This window comes from Gobio gobio, assembly GCF_949357685.1.
Source record: "Gobio gobio genome assembly, chromosome: 4".
NCBI lineage: Eukaryota > Metazoa > Chordata > Actinopteri > Cypriniformes > Gobionidae > Gobio > Gobio gobio.
In genome coordinates, this window is record NC_137100.1 from 57,609,241 (window position 1) to 57,623,617 (window position 14,377).

Consider the following 14,377-nt stretch of genomic DNA (forward strand, 5'->3'; position numbering starts at 1 on the left):
ACTTACTGACAGTTTCTCGACCAATCAGAAGCGCGCTTTAACTGAAGGCGGGATTTAACGAGGAACTGGTTTACTGTTATTTCATAATAAGAGTTTAAGAGATAATAAAGTCATTAGTTACTAACTGTGTCAACGATGTGCATGGTGCACTGACTCCAAACGTATCATGTTTAAAAAGGATGGGTTTATATATACATTGCATTTCCTAGTACGATATTGCAGCAGTTATCGTGAGTATTTACGGTTTCTCACAAAATTATAAAGCACATAAAGCTTTTGCAGGTTTGATTTTTATTCGGTGCTTGTAATTCGAGTCAAGTTTGGTTTGCTGTCAGATTGATACTGTGGTAAGAAATGTAATTTCATTAGGTGTGAATTAAAATTAATTAAAAATTAGAGGTTACAAAGTAAGGGTATTATTTAAAAAACATAATTAGATATAAATAGATGTAAAAAGCAACACTTAATAATATAAAAATCCGTAAATAAATCCGTAATACATAGTCTAATTAAAAATAAAAGACCTCAAATATGTACGTGTGTGAAAAAAATGTTTAAAAAAAAGACCACTTATAATTTGTGCAGGTTTGTTTGCAACCTGAACAAACCACACATACACACACACACACACACACACACGCACACACAATGTATTTGTGTGTTTGTATTTTATATATATATATATATATATATATATATATATATATATATATATATATATATATATATATATATATATATATATATATATATAATTATTTTTGTATTATTATTATTATTATTATTATTATATATTTTTTTTTAACACTTGCTCAGGTGGCTGCTGGGCACTTTGGCACTTGGTCAGGTTGTTAGACCATGCAGTGTAAATCAGCTAAAGACCAGCAAACCGTCTTGTTTTTGTTTTTTTGTTTTATAAAAAACAAATCACTCTATAATAGGCTATAGCCCTGTAAAAGGTGAACCTGACTTATTTCCTGCCTTTTAAAATGACTTTTATTGCTGTGTAAGTCAATGTTATCAGGTTGAATCTTGTCATCATAATTTTTGGAGTGGATCGTGTCAATTGTAAAGTACACTTGGAAATGCATTAGGGGCCGGGCAGTACGTTCATTCGAACGGCAGTTAAACTACTTTTATAAAGCATGAACATATAAGTGGTTTGATTAGAAAAGGTCCTCCGAGTTCAAACAGTGAGCTCACTGCATTGATGCTTATCTCGCGAGAACTCTCTCCCCTGCTTGTGTCGGCGATGCGATGCGATGCTGCTGATGCTGTTGCTGTGAATTTGATTGACGCGAACATGTCGGTGTGATGGGGGAGCGCCGGGATGCAGCTGATGATGCTCCAGAAGGGGAATACAGGCAGTCAAATCAGACGTTATCGTTAAGAAAGATCACCTATCGTTCTCCTTAATCATCTATGACAAAGATGTCTCAGTTTGAGTTGCATTTCACAAGCGCGCAATGGATCTAGCTGATGCCACCGCAGCGAGGATCTGATTTTTATTTTTTCCTTCCTTCCTTCAATATCTGTGTATTATGGTAGAGTCAAGCTGGAGCATCAAACATAAACTGTGCAACCCTGATGACAACACCGTCAGGAGACCAGGATATCAACAATGGAATCGCCTTACACGTAGAGTCTAGGTTTTCATGATCACACCATTAAACGCACTATCAAAAGTGTTTTCTGATCTGATTGAGCGAAAAAAGTAGCCTGCACATAAGAAAAGGACCACTGCTCACAAATTATGGACGAGGAGAATATGACCAAAAGCGACGAGCATCATCTGAGTTTGCAAAAAGCCTTGCAGCAGTGCGAACTGGTGCAAAACATGATTGACATTAGTATCTCCAGCCTGGAAGGTCTGAGGACCAAATGTGCCACATCCAACGACTTGACACAAAAAGAAATCCGAACGCTGGAGGTAAGCAAGCATCCATTTGCCCGAGCCCAAATGTGAATTTTGCACCCCAGCCCCCTGCGTTTGTACAAATGTCACGAGAGCATATGTGTGCATGCACATTAAACAATGTTGCATCTTTAAATGCGTTTCATATTAAAGTTGCATCTCGGGGATTGACTGTATTGGCGTAATAAAGGAAGAAGCTCGCGCTGCAGTGAGAGGCGCGAGCTTGCGCATTCTGCAGGTGGTGAAGAAGGTGGCTCGATCGTGCGCTCGCGCTGCTAACATGGATACCGAAAGGGGCCTATTGTTGACATTAATTTATATCCTCGTTTTTAAATCATCAGCGTCATTAAAACATTCGTACGTACAATATAAACACTGCATTGTTTTAAATTATATTATGTAATTAGAGTTAATGTCCCAGATATATTCGTTTGGCATGATGGCAGTATAGTGTAGCCTATCTACTATAGTGGTCGACCAAATATGGGTTTTTCAAAGGCAAGATATCTAGATCAGAGTGTCCCATAAAAAAATGCAGTTTGGCTTGTTGTTTTAATGTCTTTAACTGTTGTTGTTTTTTTTCTTTATGTCTTTATCTTTATGTTCTATTAGCCATTCAATTTGATTTCATGCTGATTTATAGGGTTAGTTCACCCAAAAATGTAAATTTTTCTCACCCTCATGTCATTCCAAACCCGTAAGACTTTCGTTCATCTTTGGAACCCAAATGAAGATCTTTTTGATGAAATCTTAGAGATTTTGTTCCTCCATTGATAGCTACACAACTACCACTTTGAAGCTTCAAAAAGTTCATAAAAAGATCAAAAAAAGAAACCATATGAATTGAGGGGCTTAGTCCAAGTTGTCTGAAGGGACTCGATCACTTTATATGATGGACATATTTAATTTAGGCTTTTATTCACATATAAACATTGATCAGCAAACATAAACAGAAGCTCAACCGAAACTGCTTGATGTGCAAGAACAAACCTCTTGCTGAAGCTCAAACGTGCTGCGTAACACGAGAATGAACCTCATTGGTTCTTGCTGAAGCTCAAACGTGATGCGTAACACACAAGAATGAACCTCATTGGTTCTTGCTGAAGCTCAAACGTGATGCGTAACACACAAGAGTGAACCTCATTGGTTCTTGCTGAAGCTCAAACGTGATGCGTAACACACAAGAATGAACCTCATTGGTTCTTGCTGAAGCTCAAACGTGATGCGTAACACACGAGAATGAACCTCATTGGTTCTTGCTGAAGCTCAAACGTGCTGCGCAACACACGAGAATGAACCTCATTGGTCCTTGAGGAATCTCAAACGTGCTGCGCAACACACGAGAATGAACCTCATTGGTCCTTGAGGAATCTCAAACGTGCTGCGCAACACACGAGAAGGAACCTCATTGGATCTTGCTGAAGCTCAAACGTGCTGCGCAACACACGAGAAGGAACCTCATTGGATCTTGCTGAAGCTCAAACGTTCTGCGCAACACACGAGAAAGAACCTCATTGGTCCTTGCTGAAGCTCAAACGTGCTGCGTAACACACGAGAATGAACCTCATTGGTCCTTGCTGAAGCTCAAACGTGATGCGTAACACACGAGAATGAACCTCATTGGTCCTTGCTGAAGCTCAAACGTGATGCGTAACACACGAGAATGAACCTCATTGGTCCTTGCTGAAGCTCAAACGTGCTGCGTAACACACGAGAATGAACCTCATTGGTTCTCGCACGTTAAGTGAACATGCTTGAGCTTCAATTTACCATGATGTGTGAGTTGCTGAATGTTTATATGTGAATAAAAGCCTTAATTCAATTTGTTCATCATATAAAGCGATCAAATTTGGACTAAACCATTTCGATTCATTTGGATTAGTTTTACGATCTCTTTATGAACTTTTAAGCGTCAAAGAGTCAGTTGCATAGCTGTCAATGGAGGGACAGAAAGCTCTCAAATTTCATCAAAAAGATTTTAATTTGTGTTCCGGAGATGAACGAAGGTCTTACGACAATATAATCTATCCGAATATATTGGCCATGCAGTATGTTTCTGATTTAAGCTACTAAAAATAACCTACATTTTTGCTGTAGGCTTTTTAGCAAAATGTAGACAAAAAATCAATTAAACAGTAAAAATGTATCCTAACATATCAGACTAGTGTTTTAAGAGACGCTGCAATTAATACATTGTTTAAAATGAACATTTAAAGGGATAGTTCACCCAAAAACGAAAATTAGCCCATAATTTACTCACCCTCAAGTCATCCTAGGTGTATATGACATTCTTCTTTCAGACTAATAATTTCGGAGTTACATTACAAAAGTCCAGGCTAATCCAAGCATTAGAATTGGATTAATAGTTGCTCTGTTTTTGAAGTCCATAAAAAGTGCCTCTGTCCGTCAAATAACATGCTCCACGCGGCTCTGGGGTGTTAATAAAGGCCTTCTGAAGCGAATTGACGCGTTTATGTAAGAAAAATATCCATATTTAAAACTTTATCAAGTAAACTGTCGGCCGCCCGCCTTCCCTGTTCAATTAATGGAAAAATTGTTGAAAGTGCCTCTGCCGATCGAAAGACTAACACGACCAGGTCCGCTCGTCATGACGTCACGTACGCATCTTGAGTTTCACTTTCAGCATTCAACACTTTTCCATGGAAGGCGGAGGCCGAAAGTTTACGTGATAAAGTTTTAAATATGAATATTTTTCTTACACAAACGCATCGATTCGCTTCAGAAGGCCTTTATTAACACCCCGGAGCTGCGTGTAGCACGTTATTTGACGAACAGATGCCCTTTTTATGGACTTCAAAAACAGAGCAACTATGAATCCAATTCTAATGCTTGGATTAGCCTGGACTTTTGTAATATAACTCTGATTTTATTCGTCTGAAAGATGAATGTCATATACACCTCGGATGACTTGGGGGTGAGTAAATGATGGGCTATTTTTCATTTTTGGGTGAACTATCCATTTAAAACAGTTTTCGAATTGTGTGCTTGAAACCAACCTACAAAACCACTGCTAGAGAAAACACAGTTGTGTAACTTGAAACCTTATAGTTACAGAGATATAGTGATCCTTGTGACAACTTCCCTGTTGGACACGTATCCCCGGGCACCTGTCTGAGTGGATGGGGAATTTGACACGTAACCACATCCAACTGCAGTTCTGTGTTATTTGGCACAGATTTCCTCCCAGCAGTCAGTTGTTTGTCTTCTATTGCATGTTTAGGCTTCAAATAACGCTTTACATTAGACTGGGTCTGTCCTAAAAGTGATCAATGCTCACGAGGTTGATGTGTAGGCCAGATGTTTCTGTACATATGACACTTACTGTATTCTTTAAGCCAGTATTTTGGCTATAGTCAGTCATTTGTCTTTTATAATCTAGTATTGCTTTATTCGTTTTTTTGTGTAAGATTATACTTTTGATCATGTGCTGTTGCATGTGTGTTGGCATTGGATTTATCCTTTTTTTTTTTTACTCCACCGTATAGTCTGCTTTTCAACAGCTCCAGTGTTTTTGTGCTCTGTTTTCTTGACGTGGGGAAACCCATTTTCCCGTTGGCTGTTGATTGCAGCCGTCACCCGTGTCAGCATGTCACAATGAAGCACTTTGTTTGTTCATGTTGATGGAATAATAATTACAAACATTAGATATTATCTGGGGGTTCTTGCTTGTTTACCTGGTGATGGACGTGCATTAGCATCCTCAATTTACCAAACACCAGTGATGCTCAAAGCGTAATGCCATTCGGTTACATCGATACAGTGATCCCTCTTTAACTATACATGCTCCCCCCAGATGATGGAAATTCATTCAAGGTTTAAAGGTGCAGTAAGGGATTTCTGAGAAACACTGCCGAAATTGGATTGGTCAGAGCACCACAACACACTTGTAGCCAATCAGTTGGGGCTTGTCCATTATCATGAAACCTTAAAGGGTTAGTTCACCCAAAAATGAAAATTCTGTCATTAATTACTCATCCTCCTGTCGTTCGACACCCGTAAGACCTCCGTTCATATTCGGAACACAAATGAAGATATTTTAGTTGAAAGCTGATGGCTGAGAAAGGCTTCAGATAGGCCTCCATTGGCATTCAGTACATTTACACTCCCAAGATCCATAAAAGGCACTTAAAACGTCGTTACAAAGTCCATCTCACCACAGTGACTCTACAATAATTTTACGATGCGACGACAATAGTTTTTGTGCGCAAAAAAAAATCAAAATAACACCTTTATCCAACTTGTTCTTGTCTTCCGTGTGTGCCTCCACGACGCATGCGTGAGAATATGACGCAGATCCGGGGTTCGGGAATCCATGAAATGCACACTTTAACCCCATTTTGAGCACTACGCCGAGACCTAAAGCACGATCAATGTAGAATTCAACAGCTTAGATACGCGCATCTTCCTCTGCTTGTAAACAAATCGCTTCTGGGTCATGTGTCCGAACGCCGGATCTGCGTCATATTCTCGCGCATGCGTCGTGGAGGCACACACGGAAGACAAGAACAAGTTGGATAAAGGTGTTATTTAGATTTTTTTTTGCGCACAAAAACTATTGTTGTCGCATCGTAAAATTATTGTAGAGCCACTGTGGTGAGATGGACTTTGTAACGACGTTTTTAGTGCCTTTTATGGGTCTTGGGAGTGTAAATGTACTGAATGCCAATGGAGGCCTATCTGAAGCCTTTCTCAGCCATCAGCTTTCAACAAAAATATCTTCATTTGTGTTCCGAATATGAACGGAGGTCTAACGGGTGTCGAACGACATGAGGGTGAAGAATTAATGACAGAATTTACATTTTTGGGTGAACTAACCCTTTAACCCAGAGAATCTAAAAAGAGAATCATCCAAAATCCTGTGCTGGATTATGGTGATGTGATCTATATGCATGCAAATCTGTCTTCACTAAAAAAAAATTTGATCGTATATATCATGCTGCAATACGATTTGTGACTGGTGTTCCTACACGTACTCATCATTGTACTTTGTATGAACTGGTTGGTTGGTCCTTGTATCAGAGGAGAAAAATGCATATGCTGCTGTTTACTGCTAAGGCTCTGTTAGGCAAATTGCCTTCATATATCTGTAGTCTTTCATCATACTGTACTTGTACTTATAAAACCAGATCATCTTCAAAATTACTTTTAATTGTGCCTAGATCGTATCCTGAATTTGGCAAAACTGCCTTTTCCTCTTATGCTCCTAGGCTATGGAATGAAATGCAGAGTATTTTGATGCTAGAAGTGCTCCCATCTTTAAATATTCGTAGAAACCTTTTAGAGGTTTATTTGAAAATCATGTTCATGTTTTACATAATGTTATATTTTATGGTTATTTATATATATATTTTTAGTCATTATTAAGAACTGTAATTATACGAGTGCTGGGCAGGACTTTTTTGTATTTTGTATTTCTCGTTTTGTGTATCTTTTGGATTTGTTTACTTTTGTTGTGATTACTTTTTGCTGTCATTTTGGCCAGGACTCCCTGGTAGAAGAGATTTATATCTCAATGGGATTATTTCCTGGTAAAAGAAAGGATATCTAAAATAAAAAAAAGTATGGGGGAAGAGAGTGAGTGAGCAAGAGGGAGATTTGAAGACAAACTGTAGAAAGGAGAGATGGCTGAGAGACATTACAAAAGAGAAAACTCAGAGGAATATCACTGGGGAAAGAAGGGTTATGATCAGGCAAGAGCTTTAGGACCGGCGTTAATATTAGAAAAGCTTTCCAGTGCTGGAGAGACCGAAGCAGGAAGTCTGAGGTTGCTTTGTTTCTGCTCTATGCGTGAGTAACATTGGTTTTGAGTGTGCTCTGCTGGCGACTAACAACAAACTCTTGCTTGTATATTCTCCTGAGTACTGTACTGAATGTTTATTTTTTGATCTTTGATCGTCATTTTTCGCGAAGCTTTATTTCGCTTCTCTTCTGCTATGATAAAGAGACATTTACTCTTACATAGTGTGTTTGTGGAAAAATATAAAGGCAGGGGTGTGTTTGTTTGGATTGATTTCAAATATCAACAGTGTTCAAAAACGATTATCAGAAATTGCTTACTGCACCTTTTAAAGTAGCCTATATTTGTGGTCTATACTAGGGATCGACCGATATGGATTTTTTTAGTGCTGGATTTTTTAGCCGATGACCAATACGGGCTGCCGATTTTCTTGAGCCGATGTTTGGAGCCGATACTGCTTTTGCTCCCTCAATTTACATCATAAAAATGACACAATGATCAGGATGTTAACAATTTAAAATTTATAAAAGGAACATTTATTGAACTAAAAAAAAAATATTTAACAAATAGTAAAAACAGGTGAGGTAGAACAAGAAAAAAAGAGTTCAGTGGTGAAACTAAATTCTGAAAATAAATATTTAAGCATAAATAAAATAATTACACTATTGCACACAGTATCAACAAGCAAGCAGCATAATAAAGTGCACACTGACTGTACTATACTTAAAACTTTTATACTTTTAAAATTATTTACAACCTAGTAATTTAAAGGGGCTATATGCAACTTTTCCCCCCAAATAAACGTAACAATAGCCTTTTTATTTTACCATTTATGACTCAAACATCTCCTGATGAACATACTGACACCTTGTCCGCTCACAGTGGGTGCACCTATAAGCCTGTATCCTATTTTTCCTATTTTCTGGCGGGTCGTCTTTTCCCGCGCTGTCTGCGGATGTGACGTCACCACCGCTGCGAGAGCGAGCAGAAAATGAGAGCAGTTCTGTTTTTTGGCCACAGGTGTCAGTCGCGAGTTTAAATTTCAGAAAAACGCATATAGCCCCTTTAATGCTTAGAAACACTTAACTTAATCTCTTGAAAAAAAATATCGGCGAATGCAGCAGCCTTGTATCGGCCGAAGCCGATACATGTAAAAATCGCAAATATCGGCCCGATATATCGGTCTAACACTAGTCTAGACAAACTCTGTCCTTCAAATGCATCAGATAGTTTCAGTATTTTCTAATCAGGGATCATAATTGATTATAGTATGATATCTCCTAAGATCATAACATTCATTGTATGTTATGGGTTAAAACAATTAAATAAATTTCATTTGGCGTTTGAAAAAAATAAAACCCATGAAATTATATTCATATGACATGCTGAAACATATGCCACTGTACCTGGGATGAAGACATTTCACACGCGACGCAAGCAGAACACCTGCATGTGAACTCCGGCAGTGTTCAGGGCTATCATAGTTGCCATGTCAATAAATGCACGTGCGATGCATCCACTGATGTAAGATGATGACAGTTCACGACAGTAGTAACGTTAGAGGTCAATACTGTTTCCCAACTGTAGGGGGACCCCGAGAGCAAAACCTACCTAGTGCTGCTTTAAAATATGCCAGTAATGTTTTTTTCTAAGGCATGTTTCTAAAAGCTTAAATGTCCTAATAATTAAACTAAGGCCCGATCCTGGCTTAATCTAAGCCCTGTCTGTGAAACCGGGCCATGGTTTTGTATTTTAATTTATTGTATGGTTTTAAATGTAATTCTTGCTTGATCTGTAAAGCCCTTTGGGTCAACTTCTGTTGTTTTTAAATGTGCTATAGATATAAAGGTTGACTTGACATAAAAGGATTAAAGCAGGGTTTACCAAACGATTAAAATTATTAATTAACAAATAACAATGCAAAAAAATAAAACATACTAAAAACATCCTTTTATTACCTGCTTTCCATATGACCATTAATCATGAAGAATGGGAATGTGTGGTTAAATTATTGAAATATTAAGTCAAAATCTCTGGGATACTTCAGGTAAATATTTTAGGTCAAAAGGGTTCAGCTGAAGAAGAAGAAAAAAAAAAAAAGAAGTTTGTTTTTGTCACAAAATACAGTGCACCCGGAAAGTATTTGTTACAGTTTGGCTCAGGCAGGAAGACAAGGAGAGGCAGAGGAGTATCTCAAACTAGTGATGTTACGTATGACACTGAAGCGTCGATGCGCGTATCGCGCATGCGACACATTTTGTAGTGAAGCTCCGTATCGGGGTGTGTATTGGTTTCCTAGAGTCACGTGACCGATGACAAATGAAGCCTCACTTTCTGTCCAATCACGTGCGCGTTTCACTTTGCGTGTCAGAAGCTTCGTTCGAACCCCCAGATCTTACTTAACAAGTCCTTGTTGCCTCAGTCTGGTTGATGGTTTTGTGAGGAGAGTGCTGTACTTTGAAAGTTAAATAATATATTACATTTAGATAAACATTTATTTGTCACTATTTACTATTTTTTGTTTGTTGGAGTTGTGTCTTTGTATTTTGGTAAAATATTTGCCTTACTGTCATTCCTACTGTTACACAAGCACTATCACTGCCAAGTGTCATAAGCACATTTAATTACAGATGATCCTATCACACAATGTCCTTATTTTGTGTGTGTGTGTGTGTGTGTGTGTGTGTGTGTGTGTGTGTGTGTGTGTGTGTGTGTGTGTGTGTGTGGAGAGAGTAGGCCTACGTTACATCTTATTGAATCATATAAGCTCATATTATATTTTATTGACACACTTTAATGGGTAAATTAATTTATTTACTGGACACATTAAACACAAACATAAGCTTTTATTTGTACACATAGCATTGAAACGATGGAGTGTGTTGTGGTTGCTTCATCTGACAGAGGTTCTTCCACAGACTTCTGCCTGCTTTATTTTAAATAAGCACCAGATGGCACTGTTCTTGACACTCTCGAAGCTTTGAATCTTTTCCCGAAACAGTCAGGGTAAAGCCTCACTGCTTCATGAGGCTTCATTTCCACATCACTATCTCAAACGTAGTTTACTGAGGGAAGGTTCAAAAACACATACAGGGATTGCATAGTGGGTGGTATAACAGTATCACATCGCGGGTATACATAACAGTGACCGGACAAAGACAGAGTGCACAAGAGGAACTTATATACAAACACAGATCACTGAAATAACGAGGGGCACAGGTGACACAGATGATAATGAACTACACACAGCTGACATAGATGAACTAATAATGATGTTAACCGGGGAGGCAGACAAGAGGCGGGAAACTGAACATGAGAACATGTGATGCATGAAAAATAACACAACAGAAACAGACCAGACATGTAACAGTATTCACAGCGCTTCACTTTTTCCACATTTTGTTATGTTAAAACCTTATTCCAAAATGTATTAAATTCATTATTTTTTTCCTCAATTCTACAAACAATATCCCATAATGACAACGTGAAAGAAGTTTGATTGAAATCTTTGCAAATTTATTAAAAATAAAAAACGGGGAAAAAAAAAAAAGTATTTACAGCCTTTGCTCAATACTTTGTTGAAGCACCTTTGGCACCAATTACAGCCTCAAGTCTTTTTGAATATGGTACTACAAGCTTGGCACACCTATTTTTGGGCAGTTTCTCCCATTCTTCTTTGCAGGACCTCTCAAGCTCCATCAGGTTGGACGGGGAGTGTCGGTGCACAGCCATTTTCAGATTTCTCCAGAGATGTTCAATCGGGTTCAAGTGTGGGCTCTGGCTGGCCACTCAAGGACATTCACAGAGTTGTCCCGTAGCCACTCCTTTGCTATCTTGGCTGTGTGCTTAGGGTCGCTGTCCTGTTGGAGTCTGAGGTCCAGAACGCTCTGGAGCAGGTTTTCATCAAGGATGTCTCTGTCACATGTCTGTCTTGTCCTGTGCAGCACATGTGGTGGTTCTGGTGTGATGTCATGTCTCTGGTCCCTTGTCACCCTGCCCTTTTTCTTGTTATCTGATTATTGGTTAATTTGCCCCACCTGTTCTCCCAAATTTCCTGCCTGATTTGTCACTCTTTATAATCTCCTCGTGTCTGCAGTTCTGTGCTGGATCGTTGTCTTAAGTCAGATGTCGTCTGTTCTCTGTCCTGCTACATGTTCCTGGTCCTTGTGTTTAAGTATTTCTAGTTTGACTTCCCACGTGAACGTTTTGTTTGGGTTTGTTTAATTTTCTATTTAATAAATCCCATCTTTATTTGCACTTGAGTCCTCGCTCCCTTTTCATGTACCACACCCTGACAGTCTCTGTACATTGCAATCATCTTTCCCTCGATCCTAACTAGTCTCCCAGTTCCTGCCACTGAAAACATCCCCACAGCATGATGCTGCCACCACCATGCTTCACTGTAGGGATGGTATTGGAGTGTCATGGCAAAGGCTGTGAGTACTTATGTACATGTGATTTTTTTTGTGTTTTATTTTTAATAAATGTGCAAAGATTTCAAACAAATTTCTTTCACGTTGCCATTATGGGATATTGTTTGTAAAAATGAGGAAAACATAAGGAATTTAATCAATTTTGGAATAAGGCTGTAACATAACAAAATGTGGAAAAAGTGAAGCGCTGTGAATACTTTCCGGATGCACGCAGAGTGCAGCTGTTCCAAAATAACAAGAGAGTGATGTGTATTGTGAGTTTATAATTCAGTTTTCCTGGATTTGGGTCAGTTATTTTTTCCAGTTCAGAAAGGCCATTTAGTTCAGGTAGTAAATTGAAAACTTTGAGAGAAAATGCTTTTTAAAGAACATCTTTAGGCTTTAATCTGGGACCCACAGACAAAGTGCTTTATTTTCATGCAGTAACATTCAGCAAACAGTGTTGCCAAGGGCGATCAACCCAACACAAATGAAACAGAATAAACTGTAGATGGACAGTGTTCAATAAACTGCTAAGGCTGAAATGATCAAATAGCTGATTCTTATTTACTCATTAGTTTAAAGAGCACCTATCATGGAATTTTGAAATTTACCTTTCATGTAGTGTGTAACATAGATCTAAGTGAACAAAAACATCCTGTGATAGCTTGAAATATGACAGTGCACCGTATATATAGTTATTTTCTTTCAAAAGTAAGAGTCGACTCGGAGTCATTTTTAAGAATCGTTAGAAGACCGAAGCTTTTTCTCTGACTAGATGACGTCAACTTGTCAAGTTATTTGAATACGATACGCCCACTTATTGCGCTCCAAGACGCCAGTGAAAACTAGAAAACATCATGGCGACGAGACGCTGTGTTCTGAAGTGCGACTCAAAAGCAAACTTTTTTCATCTGCCCAAGGATGAGCATTTGAAGACTAAGTGGCTTGAAGACAAACCATACATCGTCGCGATTGAGTGTTTATTATTAGTCGTCAAATGTATGTTTCGCGATCTCAGGAAGCTTTTATTATGGACTTTTATTATGGCACATGGTATCTTCTTCGTCTGTCTGTACCATATATGGACTACATGTGCACAGAGCGCCCTCCGGCTGCCAGTATGAATTGAAAACAACACGAGACTCAATCGCTCATGATTAGGCTATTTCTGCCCATTTTGAGGAAGTATTGAATAAAAAATACTCCTCTGTTTAGAAATTTGACACAGACATATGAGAATCTATCAATATGTCTCCTCATCTGCACACTTTTGAACTAAAAGCCCTGAGGGATGTTGATTTGTCGCGAGTCTTCGTGAGGAGTTTTTTTATGAATGAGATCAGCTGAGGCTCATATTACAATCAAACGGTACCGACGCGGTTTTCATATTCATAACTCCTGACACAAATTAACAAATTACTGTCACTATAAGACTTTGATGGGCGTTCCGTTTCCGAGAATATCTGCACAGACTATACCAATCACAACTGACTGGGTCATCGGACCAATCACCGCAGATTAGCGTCACGTAAAGGCGGGGTTTTGAAAAGTGAATCACTAAAGGAATCATTTGAGAATCGCTGTCAAAACAGGTAAAAATAAATGCATATTATAAGAAAACTAAAGTCTTTTTTGTCATTGCATGCATGCAAAACTGTTGTTGGGGACTTCTAAAACAATATTTGGAACATTTTAAATGCCATGATAGGTGCTCTTTAAAAGGTCATAATGTATCTTGATGGGATCTTCTGGGTGATTTGTCAACCATAATCCTTTTTTCATGAATGTGTGTGACATTCATTACCTCTTTCCTTGTGGACAAAACATGTTTTGCAGTATGTTATACTTTTTGTACATTGTAAAAAAAATTATGGAATGTAAAAAAAGTAAATAGTTTGCATTACTTTTGAGTTGAATAATTAAGTCATAAGTCAATGTTTGAGTGAACGTATATTTAGTTTTTTTTGCAAATCGTTCTTTCAATCATTTGTGCTTCCTCTTATGTTTTCTATAAATTAACATTCTAAATAATTTTTGAAGTTGTAAATAAAACAAAGATTGATATGTTTTACAAGAAAATACTATTTCAGTCTTTCCACTTCAAAATGTCATGTTTAATTCAGTGCGTTACTTGCCATATCTTTGTAATTATTTGTGAAATTTACTTGCAATTTCTGAGTGAAAATTGCTTCTACACCAAACATTTTTTTCAGTGTATGTTCACGTGAAATCATATGGGACAAAACTGCTCATAAAATACCTTACATTTCTAAACGTGACAACAAACCC

The 14,377-nt window shown here is 38.1% G+C and overlaps 1 protein-coding gene across 1 annotated transcript in view; it reads left to right on the plus strand.

The window, feature by feature from the left end:
- The first annotated feature begins 1,273 nt into the window (after positions 1 to 1,273).
- ksr2 (kinase suppressor of ras 2) overlaps positions 1,274 to 14,377 on the plus strand; it is a 169,749-nt gene continuing 156,645 nt past the window's right edge. The window contains exon 1 of the mRNA XM_079815181.1: positions 1,274 to 1,930. Within this exon, the coding sequence (XP_079671307.1) occupies positions 1,754 to 1,930 (177 nt within the window). The 5' untranslated portion in view covers positions 1,274 to 1,753. The remainder of the gene's footprint in view (positions 1,931 to 14,377) is intronic.